The sequence below is a fragment of the Ruditapes philippinarum genome, unplaced genomic scaffold (genome assembly GCF_026571515.1).
Source record: "Ruditapes philippinarum isolate M1 unplaced genomic scaffold, ASM2657151v2 ctg2553_1_1_1_1, whole genome shotgun sequence".
NCBI lineage: Eukaryota > Metazoa > Mollusca > Bivalvia > Venerida > Veneridae > Ruditapes > Ruditapes philippinarum.
The window spans coordinates 50,980-73,540 of NW_026860601.1; the positions used below are offsets into that span (position 1 = coordinate 50,980).

Sequence of the window (22,561 nt, forward strand, 5' to 3'; positions counted from 1 at the left end):
AATATCAAAGGCTGTGATAAGTAGTTGCTGAGAAAACTGTTACGAAAATTTCCTACCATTGACCATTAATGTCGAAAAATCTTACTAATTTAACTAAGTGGAAAAAACAGGAAGTGGAAAATGAGCGACAGACCTGAAATTATATCCACGGTATGGGACCATGTGTCTATGCTGTTTGCCAAATATCAAGAGGCTGTGATAAGTAGTAGCTGAGAAAACTGTTACGAAAATTTCCTACCATTGACCATTAATGTCGAAAAAATCTTAGTAAATTTAACTAAGTGGAATAAACAGGAAGTGGATGAGCAACAGACCTGAAATTATATCCCCCCGGTATGGGACCATGTGTCTATGCTGTATTGCCAAATATCAAGAGGGCTGTGATAAGTAGTTGCTGAGAAAAAACTGTTACGAAAATATTTTCCCCGGCCCGCCCGCCTGCCTGCCTGCCCGCCCGCCGCGCCTGACATTCACCATACTATAACCCGGATTTGCACCAGTGCAACCCGGCCAAAAATAGAAAAAAATGACGCAATTACTAAAAATAGCAACAATGACGCAATTTCTAAAAATAGAAAAAAAGGACGCAATTACTAAAAATAGAAACAATGACGCAATTTCTAAAAATAGAAAAAAATGACGCAATTTCTAAAAATAGAAAAAATGACGCAATTTCTAAAAATAGAAAAAAATGACGCAATTTCTAAAAATAGAAAAAAATGACACAATTTCTAAAAATAGCAACAATGACGCAATTTACGCAATTTCTAAAAATAGAAAAACATGACGCAATTTCTAAAAAAAGAAAAAAAATGAAGCAATTTCTAAAAATAGAAAAAATGACGCAATTTCTAAAAATAGAAAAACATGATGCAATTTCTAAAAATAGAACAAAAATGACACAATTTCATAAAAACAGAAAAAAAATGACGCAATTTTCTCAAAAAATAGAAAAACATGACCACAATTTCTAAAAAATAGAAAAAAATGACGCAATTTTCTAAAAATAAAAAAACATGACGCAATTTCTAAAAATAGAAAAAAATGACGCAATTTCTATAATAGAAAAACATGACGCAATTTCTAAAAATAGAAAAAAAATTGACGCAATTATATACATGTATATATATATGTAATATATATATATATATTTGATATAGATATATATATATATTTGATATATATATATATATCTATATATATATATATATATATATATAATATAAATATATTATACATGCATATATGTATATATATTTATATATATATATATACCTGCATATATGTATATATATACACACACACATTTATATATATATTTATAATAATACATATACTATACATACACACACACCGATTAATGCACAATCTGAGAAAATTCAGTAATATAACCTTCAAGGTCAAGGTCATTAAAGAGCCCAAGCAAATTTGGGTTTGATAAACAACAAGGTCTGGTTCCTTAAGAATGTTCTGTTATATATATGAAGTTTATCCTTCAAAATAGCAAAGTTACAGTCAGTTACTGCCAAAACAAATGAAAATTTCAATAAATTTGACCTTCAAAGGCAATGTCCATTAATGAGTGAAGGTCAAGGTCTTTCGGTATATTTTTAACAGTTATCTTTTTGAAGATTATTATGTTCAAGTTTTGAAGACAATCATTCAAAAATAACAAAGTTACAGCCAATTAATAGCCAAAAAAAATGAAAAATTTCACTAATTTGACCTTCAAATGGTCAAGGTCATTGATGAGTGAATGTCAAGGTCTGACTGGTTATTTTTTAAGGGATATCCTTGAAGATTATTATGTTTCAAGTTTGAAGACAATCCATTCAAAAATAACAAAGTAACAGCCAATAACAGCATGAACAAGCAAAAATTGGACTTTTAACCTTGAAGGTCAAGGTCATTTATGGATGAAGGTCAAGGTTAGTGTGGACTACTGAAAGGTCTTGTCCAAGGGTTGTTGTGGCCAAGTTATGAAGACAATACACCAAGAAATAAAAAAGTTATGATCCAGGTACAAGTTTTCGGACGGCAACGGCAACGGCAACGGAGACGGCAACGGCAACGGCGACCTGACTATAACAATACCTCTACTTTTTTTTTTCAAAAAAAAAAAAGTCGAGCTAATAAAAATTATGTATCAATGTTATCATTTTCGGGCGTTTTCAATCCACCGGGGTTCTACCGGGGCTCTGCCTGGATCGTCATGGGCTCTACCGGGACTCTGCCTGGATCGACCGGGGCTCTGCCTGGGTCAACCGGGGCTCTTCCGGCGTCATCCGGGAACGACCGGGGAAGCACCGGCATGAACCGTAGCTTCACCTGGGCTCTGCCTGGATGATCCGGAGCGCATCCTGGGTGGTTAGTAAGGAACTACCGTAGTGCTGCCGGGGTAAGTGTGACCGCAACAATAATTTCATCCCGGATCGTCCCGGATCATCCCGGTAACTTACCGGGATGGTCCTGGGCTCTGCCGGGAGTAAGTGAGACCGAGGCTTAAATGAAACTAACATAGCATATGGAAAAAGGTCACAAAGGTTTAAACCCATATATATGCCGCGCCACGAGGAAACCAACATAGTGGGTTTACGACCAGCATGGATCCAGACAAGCCTGGGCATCCCCGCAGTCTGATCAGGATCTGTGCTGTTCGCTTACAAACCCTATAACAAGTAGTGAAACTGATAGTGAACAGCATGTATCCTGATCAGACTGCACAGATGTGCAGGCTGATCTGGATCCATGCTGGTCGCAAACGCACTATGTTGATTTTATCATGACATGGCTCATTTATTCTATAATTCTTAATAAAGGTTACAAAGCAAATTTTACTGAGAAATCATGACATTATTTTCTGGTCTACTGTAACAAAAAAAAAACCCTTAAAAGGTTATAAACATATCCTGAAACACTTGAAAATAAAACACCAACAATATGCTTTTATTTTGACAAAACATATCCAGCATCAATGTGCATGCTCAAATTTGATTTTCAAAATATTGATAATTGCTGCACACTCTATATGTCATTGTAAACTCTACACATTAATAGGTAAACACAGAAAGAATACATGGTGTCAGTTTTTTTAAGAAAGGACCAATTTAACAAAACATGTAAAGGGGATACAGCTTCCAATGCATAGTTTGAGAATTATCTTTTTCAAAGTAAGAATTTCCTAGATTTTAAAAAATTTCTGCAATAAAATTTGTTTAACTCAAAGATGGGCATAGTTTATCTTTAGACAGCATTTGAAAAAAAAAATTATGTAAAAGAAATGATATAGGCTTTACCCACTAATTACTTATTCACAGTTTCCCAGGTAGGTAAAATGTTTACACACCCAGGGAGGTTAAACAAAATTTACATACAGTCTATATTTTCTTTCAACAATGCCTGTCACTCCCAGACACGTGGAGCAGAATTTTAAAAAATTTACAGTTTTACACTGACTACAATGTAGAGAATCACTTGACATAAAACGTGACTGAAATGTTTGAAGTCATGTGAAATTTACATAAAAGATCAAAGTAGTCTTAATGCTGTTTGATTTTCAGTATAAAATTTTAGTTGATATCAATATGTTGTTTTTATTTTATTATACCCATGAAATATGGTGCTATATCAGTCAAACATTTTTCATATTTTTTAAAAATATTCATATTTTTTAAAAATAAATGTGAAATATGAATATGAAAGTGGGTGGAGTCAAAACTAATATTTATTTTAAGGGACTTCTTTCGCCATTTTGTTTGAAAAATCTGATAAATTCAAAACAACTTTTTGTTGAATTTTGTGATAAAAACTATCTAGAATGATAGAAAATGGTCTAACTAAGAAAATAAATCCGAACACCAATATCTTTAATTCGGTCATTAATGCTGTACAGACGTTTAAAGAGTTGTTTACGTGACATCACAATGTAGCACTAAATATTGCGTGCAAAACAAGACGCATCTATAAATAATATATTACTGTGCGCTGTACAATTGCAGCAAGCAAGGGGGTTCATTACCATTTTTCTTTGATAATGAAATTAAATAAAAAGGTTATTTTTTTGTTTTTATTGAAATATGGTATATATCTCAACATGATAAAATGCCACATATTTTCACTTGCTTTCCCGGCTCATGAAAATATGTGGCATTTTATCTTGTTTCGTGAAAATATATTCCATATTTCACTCAAATATTAAATAACATGACATAATTAGCCAATATTTTATGTGTAATGCCATCAGTTTGTGGTATCATACATAATGTCTCTAACATGTTTCATAATATTGTTATTTAAGTGCAGAAATGGGTTAACTTATATCAAATTTTGCTAGGAATTAACCCATTACAGCACTAAAGTGATGATATACTCTTTTAACCGAGATAAATCAATTTACTGGTTTTCTGGACACATGTTAAAAACAAAAATAATTTGAGGAATAAAATCTAGAAAACTCGTGGGGAAAACAATAAATAACTATTGGAGTAGTTTTTAGTATAAAACTAGTAGGCCAAATAAGTTTTATAGAGATCAGTTCAATGTATTTTGACAACCGGTATTAGCATCATTATTTCAACAATTTGTACAATATTTCTTTATCACTTATTCACTGGTATATTTTACATATGCACTTCCCAGGGCCAAAATGATTCTTGTCAATCTGATGTTTTTTTGACATTTTGTTTTGTTTCTTTGTGTATGTTTTTTTTTTTTTTTTACAGTACTCGTTTGTGACTATCTGCTTGGAATATTAAAAGTTGGATGTATAAATAGAAAATACAGAAAATGAATTTATATCACACAAAGCTATAATTTCAAAAAGTCAATTAAAAGTAAAAATCAAAATTTCGAACTACAGACTCCTTTATGCTACTAAGACAGTTAAAGGTTACAACACTTAATTTGATAGTAAGTTTGAATGTTCAAGTACACCATTAAAAAGTATTAAAAAGTATATTAGTCAATAATAAATAGGTAAAGCTTGTGAAAAAAAAAGAGTTTTCAAGAATCTGGTAAATGGAACCATTGTCATTTAATGTTTCATGTGCCTTGAGTTAATGTTATTTATAATAAATGAAAAAGAGCATATATCCATTATTTCATTTTTTGGTAAATAGTAATTGTTTCATATTTATTGTAGTTTTATGATTTCTACATTGTATGAAGTGATCTAGAAAGTTACTCACAAAAGATAAAACAAGAGCTGTCAGTAGACAGCGAGCCTGACTATTCTATACTATCTGAGATGGTACACAAAACTTTAATGAATTCTAAGTAGGAAAAGGGGCATATTTCTGTCAAAATGCTTGATAGAGTTACCTACAGGTTAAAGGCATGATGGTAAACAAGTGTGCAAAGTTTCAAAGTCATATATTTATGGACTATTTGAGGTGGTATTCAAACTTAAACAGGATTTAATAGGATAGCTCTTGTTATTCCTCGAGCAAAAAATTGGATCAATATCAGGATCAAAACAAATTCATAAGGCACAGCAACAGATTTTAAGCATACAGGTATATATCACACAAATAGATCTGCCTTTACCTGTTTATTTACAGAGACTCTGCCCATACGTTTTTTTCCTACATGAAAACAACAAGTGATAATGAATTCTGGACTTGTTTTTTCACAGTTTGGTAGGCTTTTGATGTAGGAAAAACAATATCTGATAAACAGTCACGTTCCTTGTAAACAAATACTAAGCTAATTGCTACATTTTTTCCATGACAACATTCACATAGAACCACTGTATTGGGTTGGGCAAAGTTAAAGGGCAGTCAAAATGTTGTGGTTAAATTCTTATTGTATCCACCAGTCTGATAATTAGAATTAGAAAGGTCAGGGATCTATGCATCATCATTCCATATACAATTTACCAGTAAAGAAGGTCAATATTAAAACAAGAAATTATAGACTTTTTTTTAACATGAGGGATATATTAACTAAAGGGATAAGATTAGCTTAAATATAGAACAAAATAATGGGGTGACAAGACAAGCCCAAATCCTAACCTGCTGATTTATTTAAATGGACTTGTCCAGTTTCCAGTTTTGGAACTGTTCAATATCAATTTTGAGGTAATATATCAAATTTGAGGATATCAGTTTAAAATTGGTCAGTCAACAGTATTAAGCCTAGTAAGACTGCAGGGATGTGCAGGCTGGCTTAGCTCTATACTAAAGGAAAAGGCTAATCATTTGTAGTTCCAGAAGTTTAAGGGATACATGTAAATACAAGAAGCGCCGCAATGCGATGAAAACCAGGTTTTCAACGACTAAGTTTTGATGTGACAGCAATCAATAGGTCAAAGTGCACTGAAGTTATTGAGTAGAAGCTGAAAATTCTATTGTAAGCAAATGACCTTGACCTTGCTCCCAGATATGTAAGTGGCAATCCAAAGCTGCCACTCAGCAAGTTTGGTGTCAAAAGGTCAAAGCAAACTCAAGTTTTAACATGAAAACTAAATACATTAACCTTGATCACAGACACCTGGGTAGCAATCCCAAGCTGCCTCTTGATATAAGGTATCCATACACCAAGTTTAGTGTCAATTGACCAAAGCAAACAAAAGTTATTGAGCGGAACCTGAATTTCTATTTTTAGTAACAGTGACCTTGACCTTGATCACAGACACCTGGATAGCAATCCCAAGCTGCCTCTTGATATAAGCTAACCATACACCAAGTTTGGTGTCAATAAGCCAAAGCAAACTCAAATTATTAGGCGGAAACTGAATTTCTATTTTTAGTATCAGTGACCTTGACCATGATCACAGACACCTGGGTAGCAATCCCAAGCTGCATCTTGATATTCGCTATCCATACACCAAGTTTAGTGTCAATAGACCAAAGCAAACAAAAGTTATTGAGCAGAAACTGAATTTCTATTTTTAGTAACAGTGACCTTGACCTTGATCACAGACACCTGGATAGCAATCCCAAGCTGCTTCTTGATTTAAGGTATCCATACACCAAGTTTGGTGTCAATAGGCCAAAGTAAACTCAAGTTATTGAGCGGAACCTGAATTTCTATTTTTAGTAACAGTGACCTTGACCTTCAGGGTTGCCAGCACCATAGATAAATAAAATTCCCTGACTTTTCACTGACCAAATTAGGTTTTTCACTGACCAAAACTACCAAACTTAAACGGTCTCCACCTCCCCTACAGAAAGAGAAATTCTTTAAAATCAAGCGTTTTTACATCAAGTTTTTTTTTCCCCTTTTGCAAATATACCGTTTAATTTATCCCCAAAATTAAGGGCAGGGCTCCTTCCCCAACCTGTAAAAAAAAGCCCTGCACACATAAGTTTTTTTTTATTGGTTTTTTTTAATGCTTTTAACAATATGGTCAATAAAACATGCTTTATACATCTAAGTTTGGTAGTTTTGTGTTCAGTAAAATGTTATTGATAAGATCAAGTCTGAAGCAAAACTACTATCTTGAGCTACAGAATACTGCCATAGCCAATATAATTAATAACAAGAGGGTCATGATGGCCCTGAAATTGCTCATCTGAATATAAAAACTCTCCATTTTGACCCCAGGGCTTTTATTTGAACAAAGTTAGTAAACACCCAATGGAAAATGTTTCATGCCAAATATCTAAGCTCTAGCTCTTTTGTTTTTTTTTAAAAGAAGACTTTTTAGTTTTTACTATATATACATACTAGGAAAATCAATGACCCCCAAACTGGACAAATTTTAGCCCCAGGGCTTTTATTTAAACAAACTTGGTAGACACTTACTAAAAGATGTTTCATACCAAATATCACAGTTCTAACTCTGGGTTTTTCAAGAAGATATTTTTTTGTTTTTTACTATGTACATAAAAGGAAAATCAGTGACCCCCAGGGGTGGGGCTTATTTTGACCCAAGGACTTTAATTGAACAAACTTGGTAGACACACACTGGAATGTTTCATGCTTAATATCTAAACTCTAGCTCTTTTGGGTTTGTTACAAGAATTTTTAAGTTTATATAAACATATAAGGAAAATCAATGACCCCCTTGACTGGGCAAATTTTGACCCAATGACTTTATTTGTACAAAATTGGTAGACACTCACTGAAGATGTTACATGCTTAATATCTAAGCTCTAGCTCTTAAAAGAGATGAACATGTTTTTTTCCAGTTTTTACTTTATACATATAAGGAAAATTCTTCAAAATTATTTTCCCTGACTTTTCAGGATTTTTAATCTTCACTGACCAATTTTCAAAATTCCCTAACAATTTCCTGACCTTGAAATAATATCAGATTTCACTGACTTTTTAAGTCCGCTGGCAACCCTGATGTCCTTGATCACAGACACCTGGGTAGCAATCCCAAGCTGCCTCTTGATATAAGCTACCTACACACCAAGTTTGGTGTCAATAGGCCAAAGCAAACTCAAGTTATTGAGAGGAAACAAAAAGTTGACGCCTGCCCGCCGACTTCGGCATTACAATAACCCGGTTTTCGTTGAAAACCTGGTTAAAAACTGAAAATATTCTACAGACAGATTATGCTAATACTGCACCCTATTTTACCAGAAATAAAAGTTATCAACATAATGATTTACATAAATGTAAAAGTTTGCGATTTTTTTCGTTCACCTGTCAGCATCATTTCCTTTTTACAGGACTAAACCCTATAGATTTAATAATAAACAGGATAACACACCACAGGTTTAATTGTTAAATGATAGCAAAACTGAGATAAAGCAAAAATTTAAATGACTGTTAATGAGAAATTTCTACCATAATTATCCATGATATTAAAATGAAACATGGAAATGCAGTTTCTCACTATATTTCTAAGCATATGTTGGTATCTTGGCTAAACCATATAACTTCTGCAGTAGTTTATTTCCTAAAATGAACAAAATCATGTTCATTGGTATTAAAATCAGTATCTACTAGCATTAGTGTAGTTATAATGTAACTTACTGTGTTTTTGTTATCCTGCACCAGGGCATTCCAAATATTACTTATTCCCTATAACTTGCATTAGTGTACATGTAACTGTAATATAACTTACCGTGTTTTTGTTATCCTGTACCAGGGCATTCCGAATACTACTCATTGCCTGTAACTAGCATTAGTGTACATGTAACTGTAATATAACTTACCGTGTTTTTGTTATCCTGTACCAGGGCATTCCGAATACTACTCATTGCCTGTAACTAGCATTAGTGTACATGTAACTGTAATATAACTTACCGTGTTTTTGTTATCCTGTACCAGGGCATTCCGAATACTACTCATTGCCTGTAACTAGCATTAGTGTACATGTAACTGTAATATAACTTACTGTGTTTTTGTTATCCTGCACCAGGGCATTCCAAATACTACTCATTGCCTGTTGTATTTTTGGATTAGGATCAAACTGATATCTGTATAATCTGGGGACAATTTGTGGTAAATAAGGGGCCAGCTGCTCCCCGGCTTGAGCTGCTATAGTACTGAAACCAAATGCTGCTCCCTACATAAAACATACAAAAATAGTAACTAATTACTTTGTTACAGCAAAGTTGAATATAACAGATATATTTCGACAATTAACATAATGTTGGTAGTTTGTTTGTTTTGGTGGATTTTAAATCACACCATACACTGTAAAAGTCATATGCCCCTGCAAGCATTTTATCAGGCATAGGGCACCTGAGTAGAACCACAAAGAAACCTTTTGTAAGCTATCTGGAGGGCTTCATCACATGAAAGAATCAAAAGTGCCTGATGGGAATTGAACCTTTAGCAGATAGGGGCAAGTGATTTGAAGTCAGTGACCTTAATGGCAGACCTCACAATTCTGTATCTGCAATATTTCTGGCAAGGAAGGATATATAGTCATTCTAAGAGTTTGCTTATCCTAAATCTGAAATGAACTCTCAGTCATATACAGCAAGTTCTTCTAAGATAGTTTGTATAACTAATCAGCCATTAGGGTTCCTACAATGTCACTTGATTCATTTTTAAGTGATTTACTAGGTCATAAGATGGACAACAATAGCACTGTAAGCAGAGTTAAGGGAGCGGTGGCCTAGTGGTTAAAGTGTCTGCCTCTCAACCGAGGTATTGTGGGTCCAAGCCCTACTGGGATCACAATAATGATCCCTCATATGACACCAGTACTGGTTAGTTCCAGGAAGCCTACTCGAAATGATTAACATAAGCTGCAAAAACATGTTTCACAATCAAGCTAAAATAAATATGTCATGATAAGCAAGTATACTTAGTTTCATGTTGATAACTTTAACAAGAGGGCTATGATGGCCCTGAGGTCGCTCACCTGTATATAGCCCCCCCCCCCCCCCCCCCCCCCGGTAAAATTTTAACACAAGGGCTTTTATTTGTTTATTTGAACAGATTTGGTAGACACCCATAAGAAGATGTTTCATGCAAAACATCTAAGTTCTAGCTCATTGGGTTTTTTAAAAGAAGATTTTTTAAGTTTTTACTATACACATATAGTTAAAAACAATGACACCCCTCGGGCAGGGCCAGTTTTGACCCCTGGGCTTTTATTTGAACAAACATTGTAGATATTTACTTAAAGATGTTTCATGCTTAATATCTAAACTCTAGTTATTTGGGTTTTTTCAAAGAAGATTTTTAAGTTTTTGCTATGTATATAAGGAAAATCAATGACCCCCGGGGCGGGGCCAGTTTTGACCCCAGGGCTTTTATTTGAACATACTTGGTAGACACCCATTAGAACATGTCTCTTGCTAAATATCTTAGCTCTAGCTCTTTGGGTTCTTTAAAAGAAGATTTTATAAGTTTTTACTATATGCATATAAGGAAAATCAATGACCCCCTGGGGCGGGGCCAATTTGGACCCCAGGGCTTTTATTTGAACAAACTTGGTAGACATTCACTAGAAGATGTTTCATGCCAAATATCTAAGCTCTAGCTCTTACAGTTCTTTAAAAGAAGATTTTTTAAGTTTTTACTATATGCATATAGGGAAAATCAATGACCCCCTGGGGCGGGGCCAATTTTGACCCCAGGGCTTTTATTTGAACAAACTTGGTAGACATTTACTAGAAAATGTTTTATGCCAAATATCTAAGCTCTAGCTCTTGAGGTTCTTTAAAAGAAGATTTTTTAAGTTTTTACTATATGCATATAGGGAAAATCAATTACCCCCCAGGGCGGGGCCAATTTTGACCCCAGGGCTTTTATTTGAACAAACTTGGTAGACATTCACTAGAAGATGTTTCATGCCAAATATCTAAGCTCTAGCTCTTTGGGTTCTTTAAAAGAAGATTTTTTAAGTTTTTACTTTATGCATATAGGGAAAATCAATGACCCCCTGGGGCGGGGCCAATTTTGACCCAGGGCTTTTATTTGAACAAACTTGGTAGACATTCACTAGAAGATGTTTCATGCCAAATATCTAAGCTCTAGCTCTTACAGTTCTTTAAAAGAAGATTTTTTAAGTGTTTACTATATGCGTATAGGGAAAATCAATGACCCCCCGGGGCGGGGCCAATTTTGACCCCAGGGCTTTTATTTGAACAAACTTGGTAGACACTCACTAGAAGATGTTCCATGCCAAATATCTTAGCTCTAGCTCTTACAGTTCTTTAAAAGAAGATTTTTTAAGTTTTTACTATATGCATATAGGGAAAATCAATGACCCCCCGGGGCGGGGCCAATTTTGACCCCAGGGCTTTTATTTGAACAAACTTGGTAGACACTCATTAGAAGATGTTTCATGCCAAATATCTAAGCTCTAGCTCTTAGGGTTGTTTAAAAGAAGATATTTAAAGATTTTTCTTTCGGTTGCCATGGCAACCAGAGTTCTGCATGGAATTAAATTCTTTGAACAATTTTTAAAGGTGACCACCAAAGGAACATTCCTGTGAAGTTTGGATGAAATTGGCTCAGTGGTTTATGAGGAGATGTCATTTAAAGCAAAAGTTTACGGACGGACGCCGGACGGACGGACGGACGCCGGACGAAAAGCGATCACAAAAGCTCACCCTGTCACTTTGTGACAGGTGAGCTAAAAATGTTTGAATAATGGGCTACTTTAAAGTTTATTCACAAGGACGGCAACAATGCTGCAAAATTCATAAAACCTTGTCTTTTTCTTGAAACTGACAAGTTAAAAAGTACCAAAAAACATGCTTGAACATTTAACAGCACATAATCATACCTTCCTTGAGTTCCACATAGCATGATGATTAGCTAGATGCATGAATTTATAGATGAGATCTGGTTGATTTAACTCATTAGCTATAGAGCACAACTCTTTATATGTAGACAATCCTCCCCTAAAATACACATCATAGATCACATCACAATACATAACATGGTTAAAGTTCAAATAGTTGAACTTAATTCTTTTGTTAAAAATATAGAGTAACAAAATGTTTTACTTTTTTTTGGAAAAAAGAATTATTGTGGTGTGCAGCAAATTTAGTAAAAGCATTCTTTTTGTACTTAGAATTAGTCACAAAAACATAGTAGAGGTCACAGGGTGAAATTTTCTTTCTCTTACTGATGTTAAAAGCAGACAACAAACTAAATGTATATGTATTCTTTAAGAAAAAGACATTAACAAAACCATCTGCAGGTGATGAATAACTTTCAAATACTAAAACAAGAAATGTGTCCAATGGTCATAGATGCACCATATTTCAGTGTTTCCCATCCCAAGTTTTCTTAATTTTATTGACCTTACTGAGTCCTATTCTCACTGTCTGATAATCAATCTTTGACTATTAAAGATTTTTTTAAAGAAAGCATTAATGATTCTGAAAGGAATGCACTCTAATTATCAATTTCAGCAAGAGCTGTCATAGGAGACAGCGAAGCTTGACTAATAAAATACTGGACGCAGTAAGGAGGACAAAACTATGTAAGAAAAATCAATTATGTATTAAGTTATAGTAAAATAACATAAATTCCAAGATCAAGGGGAATAACTCTAGAAACAGTCATGCTAGAGTTATGAACCTTGTCACACAACATGTGTGTAATGATAAGAAATATATATTTGAAGTTCGAAGTAGATACCTTAAAAAGTAAAGAAGTTATAATATTTCTTAAGTTCAAAGAGAGATAAATCTGTAAATATTGCTTCAAGAGTTATGAACATCGTCACATAAAATGTAATTGATGATAAGGAATAAGTATTTGAAGTTTGAGGTAGATACCTTTAAAACTAAAAAAGTTATAGTAAAAAATAACATTTTTCTAGTAAAAAAATCAAAGTTTATGGGAATATAGGTGCTAGAGTTATGAACGTTATCACATAAGATGTGAATTATGATAAGGTATATATATTTGAAGTATGAAGTTGATCCCTTTAGAAATAAATAAGTAACAGTAAAAAATAATATTTTTTAAGGAAAATTCTAAGTTCAAGGGGAGATTAATCTGAAAATATTGGTGCTAGAGTTATGAACTTTGTCACATAAGATGGGGATGATGATAAATAACATATATTTGAAGTTTGAAGTTGATACCTTAAGAAATGACAAAGTTATAGTAAAGAAAAATTTTACTGCACCAAAACTTTAATCTGAAATCTGGGCGCGGAAGCCTGGGCGATTCGGACAGCTCTCCATATACTTTGCATAGTCGAGCTAAAAAAGGAACACAATATGTTCCTGTTGGTTTTGACTTTAACAAATGTTAATTGATTAATGGACAGAGTTTCAGGATTATAACATTTGTGCCGGATTAAAAAACAAACAAGAGGGCCATGATGGCCCTGAGGTCGCTCACCTGTATATAGGCTGCCCCAACGACCCCCCCCCCCCAAACATTGCAGGGCCAATTTAACCAAAGGGCTTTTATTTGCACAAACTTGGTAGACACCCATAAGAAAATGTTTCATGCTAAACATCTAAGCTCTAGCTCATTGGGCTATTTAAAAGAAGATTTTTTTAAAGTTTTTACTATACACATATAGTTAAAAACAATGACACGCCTGGGGCCGGGCCAGTTATGACCCCAGGGTTTTTATTTGAACAAACTTTGTAGACACTTACTAGAATATGTTTCATGCTTAATATCTAAACTCTAGCTATTTGGGTTTTTTCAAAGAAGATTTTAAGTTTTTGCTATACACATATAAGGAAAATCAATGACCCCGGGGCAGGGCCAATTTTGACCCCAGGTCTTTTATTTGAACAAACTTTGTAGACACTCACTAAAAGATGTTTCATGCTTAATATCTTAACTCTAGCTATTTGGGTTTTTTTCAAAAAAGATTTTTTAAGTTTTTGCTATACACATATAAGGAAAATCAATGACCCCCGGGGCGGGGTCAATTTTGACCCCAGGGCTTTTATTTGAACAAACTTGGTAGACACCTATTAGAACATGTTTGATGCTAAATATCTTAACCATAGCTCTTTGAGTTCTTTAAAAGAAGATTTTTAAGTTTTTACTATATGCATATATAGGGAAAAATCAATGACCCCCCCGGGGCGGGGTCATTTTTGACCCCAGGGCTTTTATTTGAACAAACTTGGTAGACACTTATTAGAACATGTTTCATGCTAAATATCTTAGCTCTAACTCTTTTGGTTCTTTAAAAGAAGATTTTTTAAGTTTTTACTATATGCATATAGGGAAAATCAATGACCCCTTGGGGCGGGGCCAATTTTGACCCCAGGGCTTTTCTTTGAACAAACTTGGTAGACACCTATTATAACATGTTTGATGCTCAATATCTTAGCCATAGCTCTTTGAGTTCTTTAAAAGAAGATTTTTTAAGTTTTTACTATATGCATATAGGGAAAATCATGACCCCCGGGGCGGGGCCAATTTTGACCCCAGGGCTTTTATTTGAACAAACTTGGTAGACACTCACTAGAAGATGTTTCATGCCAAATATCTAAGCTCTAGCTCTTATGGTTTTTTAAAAGAAGATATTTAAAGTTTTTTCTTTCGGTTGCCATGGCAACCAGAGTTCTGCATGGAATTAAATTCTTTGAACAATTTTTAAAGGTGACCACCAAAGGAACATTCCTGTGAAGTTTGGATGAAATTGGCCTTGTGGTTTATGAGGAGATGTCATTTAAAGTAAAAGTTTACGGACGACGGACGACGGACGACGGACGGACGACGGACGACGGACGCCGGACGAAAAGCGATCACAAAAGCTCACCCTGTCACTTTGTGACAGGTGAGCTAAAAACAAAAGCAGGACAAAAGGGACATTAGTAAGCAATTCTGAAATTGGTTAAACAATCTAAAATCGATGACATTCTTGGATGTAAAACTTTATGTGCTACAAAACAAAAGTTGAATGCAAAAAGCTTCAGGAATGAGGTTAAGTACGACCAGAACTAACCCTTCAGGTGTTTTACCAAGGCTGCCTTCCTCAAACACCTGCGTATCACCAGACACTTTAGGTTGCTGTCTTTTCCCTGTCATTAGTGTGTCAACAAGTCTTGACACTAAAACATCCTTCTGTTCTGCTGAACATATTTCATACACCAGGCCTAAACCTTTAGATGATATATCCTGAGTTATCTCTAGAAATAAACATAGAAATTTCCATTCTTACAATCACTACAAAATACAATGTAGTTCTTACAAATTTGCCACTTGCTTTTTCCATTCATTCATTCATTTATATTAAATAAAGAAGTTTTTATGCTTAAAGGGAAAAATGATTAAGTTTAAATATATCTCAACATGAACTCTATTAATTTCTTGCTAACAAGATTTTTCAATCTATAAAAGGTTATTTATTTGAACACAGACTTACGATCGTGACCCCAAGGGTAAGTAAGATTGCCCAACTATTTCTTGTATAATTGATTTTTGTCAGAAAAGTTAATACATAAAAACTCCCTTTAAGTAAAATATGTTGCAAATCTTGTTTACTAAGGCAGTTGCAAATATGTCAGGAATAAAGACAAAATTGAAAGTAAGATATCAAGTTAAAGCATAACTGTATGGTATTCAAACAAACATGGCTGATAAACTTAATGCCCCTCATTCCATGGTTAGTAGATAAATATCAAACAGACCATATCATCAAACTAAAGAGGTTTATTTCACTGTCACAAAATTCAGTTCTTTTGTTTTGATTTTTTTAAACAAATTTATAATCATAACTTCTGCTTAAAAACATTTCAGCCAACAAAACATTTGAGCCGTGTCACGACAAAACCAACATAATGGGTTTGCGACCAGCATGAATCTGAATCAGCCTGCGCATCCCCGCAGTCTGATCAGGATCCATGCTGTTCGCTATCAGTTTCTCTACTTGTAATAGGGTTTGTAAGTGAACAGCATGGATCCTGATCAGACTGCGCGGATGCGCAGGCTGGTCTGGATCAAAGCTGGTCGCAAACACACTATGTTGGTTATGTCGTGCAGCGGCTCAAATTATTTTCTTCTTGAAATAAAAAACAACATTGTACCATCAATTTCTGAGAGGAGCTGCATGAAAGCTGATTGAAGACTTGTCAGTCTGGCCTGAACAGCTGGATGTGAACCACACTTCTTGACCAGAGCCAGGAGCCAGATGCTCGATGCCTGACGCACATGAGGATTTGAACTCTGTACATACTGTGTTAGCACAGTGGTTAGATACCATTCTACCTCATCTTCCACATTACCCACCGAGGCCTAAAATATATCAAATATTTTGTTCACGAAATGGCCCATGTTTATTACATTTCTTGATTTAAAATCAATTTTATATCACTATGGCAACAGATTTACTAGAGAACACATCAATCTATATTTCAAATTCAGGAAAAGCATTTAACTTGTCAAAACTATAACAAATGACAAACTTTTAAAAGTTATTAAAATATAAGAATGTACCTCTGTCTTTAGTCAATTATAAAAGCCAGCTATATCAGAAATTGTCATTACAACCAATCAAATGTAAGTACCCGACAATTTACCAGTTCAAATCATCAGGACCTATCATATTTATGTTAATCTCATTTTTTGTTTATGTTTCATGAAGTATTTACTTTTCTCATTAAAGTTTAATCAAAGCAAGAAAAAAGGGAACATAATTCTTCAAAAGTGCTTGGCAGACTTACCTGCCCTTTATAAAGAACAAGTACCTTAAGTTTGAAGTGAATATTTATGTAGTTTTTGCAGAAAAGAAATATTTATTATTTCATATCAGAATGTTTCCCTCTTTATTTATACATGCATTTCAATTTGCATTGAAGGGAATTGGTCAACAATGTATGGTCTGTTATATTGCATAAATAATAATGTTGATAATATATTGTAACAAAAAAACAAGAAAGAATTCTATATGGATACTGTAAGTGTGATATACATGATCCGATATGAAATATCTGTATAATCTACATGTATATCTGTAGAGGAGATAATAAATTTTTCACTAAAACTCTCTTCAAATATGACTAAGAATATGAACAAAATATGACTATGTTAATTTTTATGAGTATATTTTTGATAATTATAGCTCAACACATACTTTAAAAACAAACATCACAATTTATTCAACACTGACCTTGAACTCTTCCTCGGTCTGTGTCCAGAGATCTCGTGCTGCAGGTGATGTCGGCCCCTGTGCGGCATATACAAGGGCCTCCCCTATTGTAAAATGTAGATCTATTTGTTTACTCTGAAATAGTAAATGCAAAATGTAAGAATGAACAGCCTTACCAGTGGCTCTTAATTAACAGTTTAAACATGTTTACCATATATCTTAATTATAAACACACAACATATGCAATTCATGTTATATAAAATATCATGTAATTTGTTAGAAAAAACATTAGTTGGTTTGTATAACACCAATACTGTGAAAGTCATATGGCAACTTTGCAGCTTTACTGGTGGAGGAAGACGTTAGGTGCCACTCTGTGAATTATTTCAGGCATGAGCAGGCACCTGAGTAGAACCAGCGACATTCCATAACCTAGTTCTATAGCTTCCTCACATGAAAGAATCCAAATTCCAACAGTGGTGAGAGGCAAGTTGACAACATTAACTCAGCTACCGACATCCCTAAATAAAATACCAAAGAGGACTTTTGAAATACCTGGTAAGTTAAGAAATCATACTTATTAGTTTTAATCTTTCACAAAATTCACTTTTAAGTTCTTCTGTTTCTTAATACATTGTAGCTAACAATTACATAATTTCTAAAGCCTATATCATATCTATTAAAGGAAAATACAATTGTATTTGCTGCATGTGACCTACAAACTTCAATATACATGTGTATATGTTGTTTACTGATATAGTCATGGACAACAAATGTTTATACGAAGGCTTTCCTTATATAATGACTCAGAGGAAATCATGTCCCAACCCATGCTTACAATCGTAAACAAAATAAGCTAAAATAGCAATAAATCATTGATTTTATTTTCAAGCTTATTCATATTTTATACAGTTTGATAATAAGCTAGGACAAACTTGTTGATAATAATATAACCTGACTAACAAACAAAATCTCAAATCCTGACATACATTATTTCCTGTACTGAACTCAGACCACTTGGTAAACAAAAATAGGACATTTCTGTCTCAAGTAAAAGGCAAAACGCAAAAGAAACAAGAAACGTTCACATGTTTAAATTTGATTAATAATCATTTTTTGCTTCTCTTTTTTTCTTTTTCATGCAGCAGTAAATGTGGCAAAATGAGTTATTTATTTCATTATTATATTTCATTTCAAGTTACTGATGGGAGGCATATTTAAAGTTAACTCAACACACTTGTTCACACACTCAAACACAGTTTATTTATTGAAACAACATATAATGATATCCTCAATGATATTGACATGTGTACAGATTCAGTCTGGGTACAAAGTTGGCACAGGGCGAGTACACACAGTATTGAGTAATCTCTTTTTGAGTAAAAAACATTAAATTTGGGAGTAGCTATCAACAATTCAAAGTAAAACTAGACCTATCACTGAAGGTGATTAATACCCCCACCAGCAACTTTGACTTTTTGAAAAATAAGTAGTCTGAAGAAAAATTTCAACACAAACTATCAACTGTGTACATAAAAATACTTCAATTAATTGTAATCCCAACTGGGGTCTCCTAATAAGCTTCCTTTTCACAATTTTTGATTACAATATCTCATTCCTAACTCTAGTTATTTTCCGGAAACCATTTTTCTATTTTAAATAACACTGTAACAGTGACCTTGACCCTAGGGGGTCCAAATGCAATACCAACTCAAGTCTTCATAAAAGCTTCCTATACACCAAATTCGCTTACAATATCTAATTCCTAACTCAAGTTATTGTCGGGAAACCATTTTTCTATTTTTAGTAACGGTGACCTTGACCCAATGGGGCCAAAATGCAATACCAACCCAGGTCTTCATATAAGCTTGCTATATGCAAAGTTTGATAACAATATCTGATTCCTAACTCTATTGTCCGGAAACCATTTTCTATTTTTAGTTACAGTGACCTTGACCCCAGGGGGTCCAAATACAATACCAAACGAAGTTTCCACATAAGGTTGCAACAGACCAAGTTTGATTACAATACCTCATTCCAAACTCTAGTAATCTGCGGAAACCATGATGTGGACCGACAGACTGACCAACCGACCAACAAACCGACAAGCTGACTCCTATATACCCCCCCTTAACCTTGTTTGTGGGGGTATAAAAATATTACTGGAAGACATCATTCCAAAATGCCTCACAAATGGGTAATCCTATCTATATACATTCTTGCCAATTTCTCATATGTATGTCAAGCTATGCTACATTCTTTTTACATATTCTACTGTACTGATCAGGGGAAGTAACTGTTGTGTATAGTTTGCATTCTTGCTTGGTAAAGGGTCTGTGTACATTATTAACAAATATAACACCATAAAGTATTTTCATGAAACAACAATATGATTTTTGAAATGAATTTACTTATAAAGATTGTGTTCATCTAATGATCTTATTTTTACCTGTATTGAATCTAGAAGTCCTTCAATGGCAACTTTTCTGTGTGGAAATGTTCCCTCACCAACACACAGCTGTCCCAGGCACAGTGCTGCTCTCTCTTTACTCTAGATTAGAAAATATCTTGCTCATAATGACAATTTTAAATGCTTTGTCTAGCTAATAAACCACATTTGAAACAGAAACTGCCAATCATAAAGAACCTAAATGGTTTAATTGTATTTACTATATCTCTAGCCAACAAGAATTCAAATCCTGCATAGAATATTGAATGAATGTGAGGAACTAGTACAGCTTGCTTTAAAGAATGTGACAGAAAGTAAAATCATGCTGTTGTTGTTTTTTTTAACAACAAAAGATGTAAGTTTGTGATATAAGGAATACTGAATTTAAGCAATAAATTGAAAAAAAGATCCTTATGTTAGGAAAGAAGATTAACCTTTGATGTTTCTTTTCCAGACTTGATAATGGAGACAAGGTTTTTCACAGTTGAGAGTTTTGTTATTTCCCCATCATCTGAACTTTCACCACCAGGGGGCAGTGGTAGTGCTGCATTACGCCCTATCTCACCAATGGCTTGACATGCACCTCCACACAACATAGGGTTTGTCTCCTCAGATACTTTAACTAGCCTTGCTGAATAACAGATTTATTATACCACTAATAACTAAACAGGTGAACATGGTTCATTAATTGTAACTTTTATAATGGTGGCCAAAGGAAGAATCAGGATAAAAACATCCTGTTTATTATTATCAATATTATGACTAAGCCCAGTTTAATACTTTAAAATAAATGCTTGACAAATATATTGATAGTAAAAATATTTAGACTGTATAGGATGGTCTGCTTATGACTATGTCATGTCATTCTTTTTAAAACTCACACTCAAACAGAATTTTTACACTCAAACAGAATTTTTCATACATTTATCATTAGTGTGAGTGAAAAAATCTACCCCTTAGTAATACAAGTAATACAATTAAAAACGTAAGACAAATTACTTTTAAATAAGATACCAACCAATTGCAAGTACAGACAACTCTATCCTCTTTTCAATCTTCTGCCAGAGTGAGCTCCCTTGACTTTCTTGATTGCATCTGCTTCTCAAAAGCTGTCCAATCAAATACCCCAGTGCCAATAATCCTCCATGTTGTGTTTCTATATTCTTTTACATAAAAAATAGAAATACATTAACATTTCTGTTTCTTATTGACAGAACTGTAACAGCAATCAAAAGCAACAATATTGTTGTTAATGATATTGATGAAGTAAATGATTTTAATGATTTGTAATTTTTGGAACTGTTGTAAGTTCTACCAAGTACTCAGGGGGCATTTCCTTTTTTGTTATTTTCTTTAATAAATAAGGAACATTGTCCTTCATTCTATTGTTATGCAATGAGGCTATTGTATGTTTACCATTATATGGGCCCCAAAGCTATTCTGAATGATTGGCAGATGGATTAATGGAAGGACAGATGTGCAAATGGAATAAGAGGTCATTTCTTTCATGATTTTCTTTCGCTTCATCCAGGGTCATTGGACCCTCATTGAATGACCCTTATTCTATTGTTATGGAATGAACTCTATTGTTATCTTTTGTTCTGTTTACAGTTAGCCAGCTTTTTATTTTCCATAGTGAGAAGCTATAAGAATTCCCCTTTGGGGAGGCAGAAAATGTCCCTTTACTATAAAGTAATTCTATTTATTCAACATTGCACAATACCTTATCTGATAGTGAAGTATGAAATGAAGTGAGAGCTTCAAGAATCCTGTCCTCATCTTTCTGTTTACAAATCACAATAGCATACAAGTTGGCAGCTAAATCTCTTATATCATCTTTCATGGAAAACACAAATGTCTGTAACAAAAAGTCAACATTGTTTACTGTATTCTTGAAAACACTTATCATATATTATATAAATGTATGTAGAAATCCTACTTGGTAAAAGAAAACCTATAGGGGTCATAGTCCCCTATCATCTTTAACTTACAAGTGATAGTTTAAATTTCTTTCAGAGGGACAATCAATTAAAATCTTCATGGAAAAAGTGATGAGAAATAATTTTTCCATCGTATATGACAACATTACCTTTGGTAGAAAATTTCTTTCAGAGGGACAACATCTTCATGGAAAAAGTGAATTGACAGAAATTATTTTATCATATATGACTACACTGCCTTGGACAGAAAATGTGTAATCAAAGAATATAAGCATGAAAATATTTCAGGCAGAATGGGTAATTAACAAAATTTAAAACAATACTTCACAGAAATATTCAATGTTTACAGAGTAAGACATACAGCAAGTCAAAAATGCTTATCAATATCTTTAACTGACAAAAAACACAATTTTTATAATTTAAATAAATTGTGATTTTGATAGATTATCAATACTTGTTATTGGGTAAAGTTTAAATATGTGAAATCAGATGAGAACTGAAACCATTACTCATCCACTTTAAATGACATAAGATTAATCAATAAACTATTATAGATGGTCACCCAATGACAATTCCTGTGAAGTTTGGTCAAAATCTAACAAGTGGTTTTGGAGGAGATATTATTTAATGAAATTGTGGATAATGATGTAAGACAGGTAACATGCAATCATAAAGACTACAACTCCTCAGCACACTGTGTATTCCTACATTTAACTTTAAACAAACATTGTA

General features: G+C 33.7%; 1 protein-coding gene across 1 annotated transcript in view; it reads right to left on the bottom strand.

The window, feature by feature from the left end:
- Positions 1 to 22,561, bottom strand: part of LOC132712750 (proteasome adapter and scaffold protein ECM29-like) — an 82,028-nt gene that overhangs the window by 36,313 nt on the left and 23,154 nt on the right. Inside the window, exons 19-27 of the mRNA XM_060695178.1 lie at positions 21,613 to 21,747; positions 20,908 to 21,052; positions 20,324 to 20,520; positions 19,890 to 19,991; positions 17,462 to 17,575; positions 16,380 to 16,587; positions 15,299 to 15,482; positions 12,146 to 12,263; positions 9,293 to 9,463 (exon numbers count right to left, since the gene is read on the bottom strand). Of these exons, the coding sequence (XP_060551161.1) occupies positions 9,293 to 9,463; positions 12,146 to 12,263; positions 15,299 to 15,482; positions 16,380 to 16,587; positions 17,462 to 17,575; positions 19,890 to 19,991; positions 20,324 to 20,520; positions 20,908 to 21,052; positions 21,613 to 21,747 (1,374 nt within the window). The remainder of the gene's footprint in view (positions 1 to 9,292; positions 9,464 to 12,145; positions 12,264 to 15,298; positions 15,483 to 16,379; positions 16,588 to 17,461; positions 17,576 to 19,889; positions 19,992 to 20,323; positions 20,521 to 20,907; positions 21,053 to 21,612; positions 21,748 to 22,561) is intronic.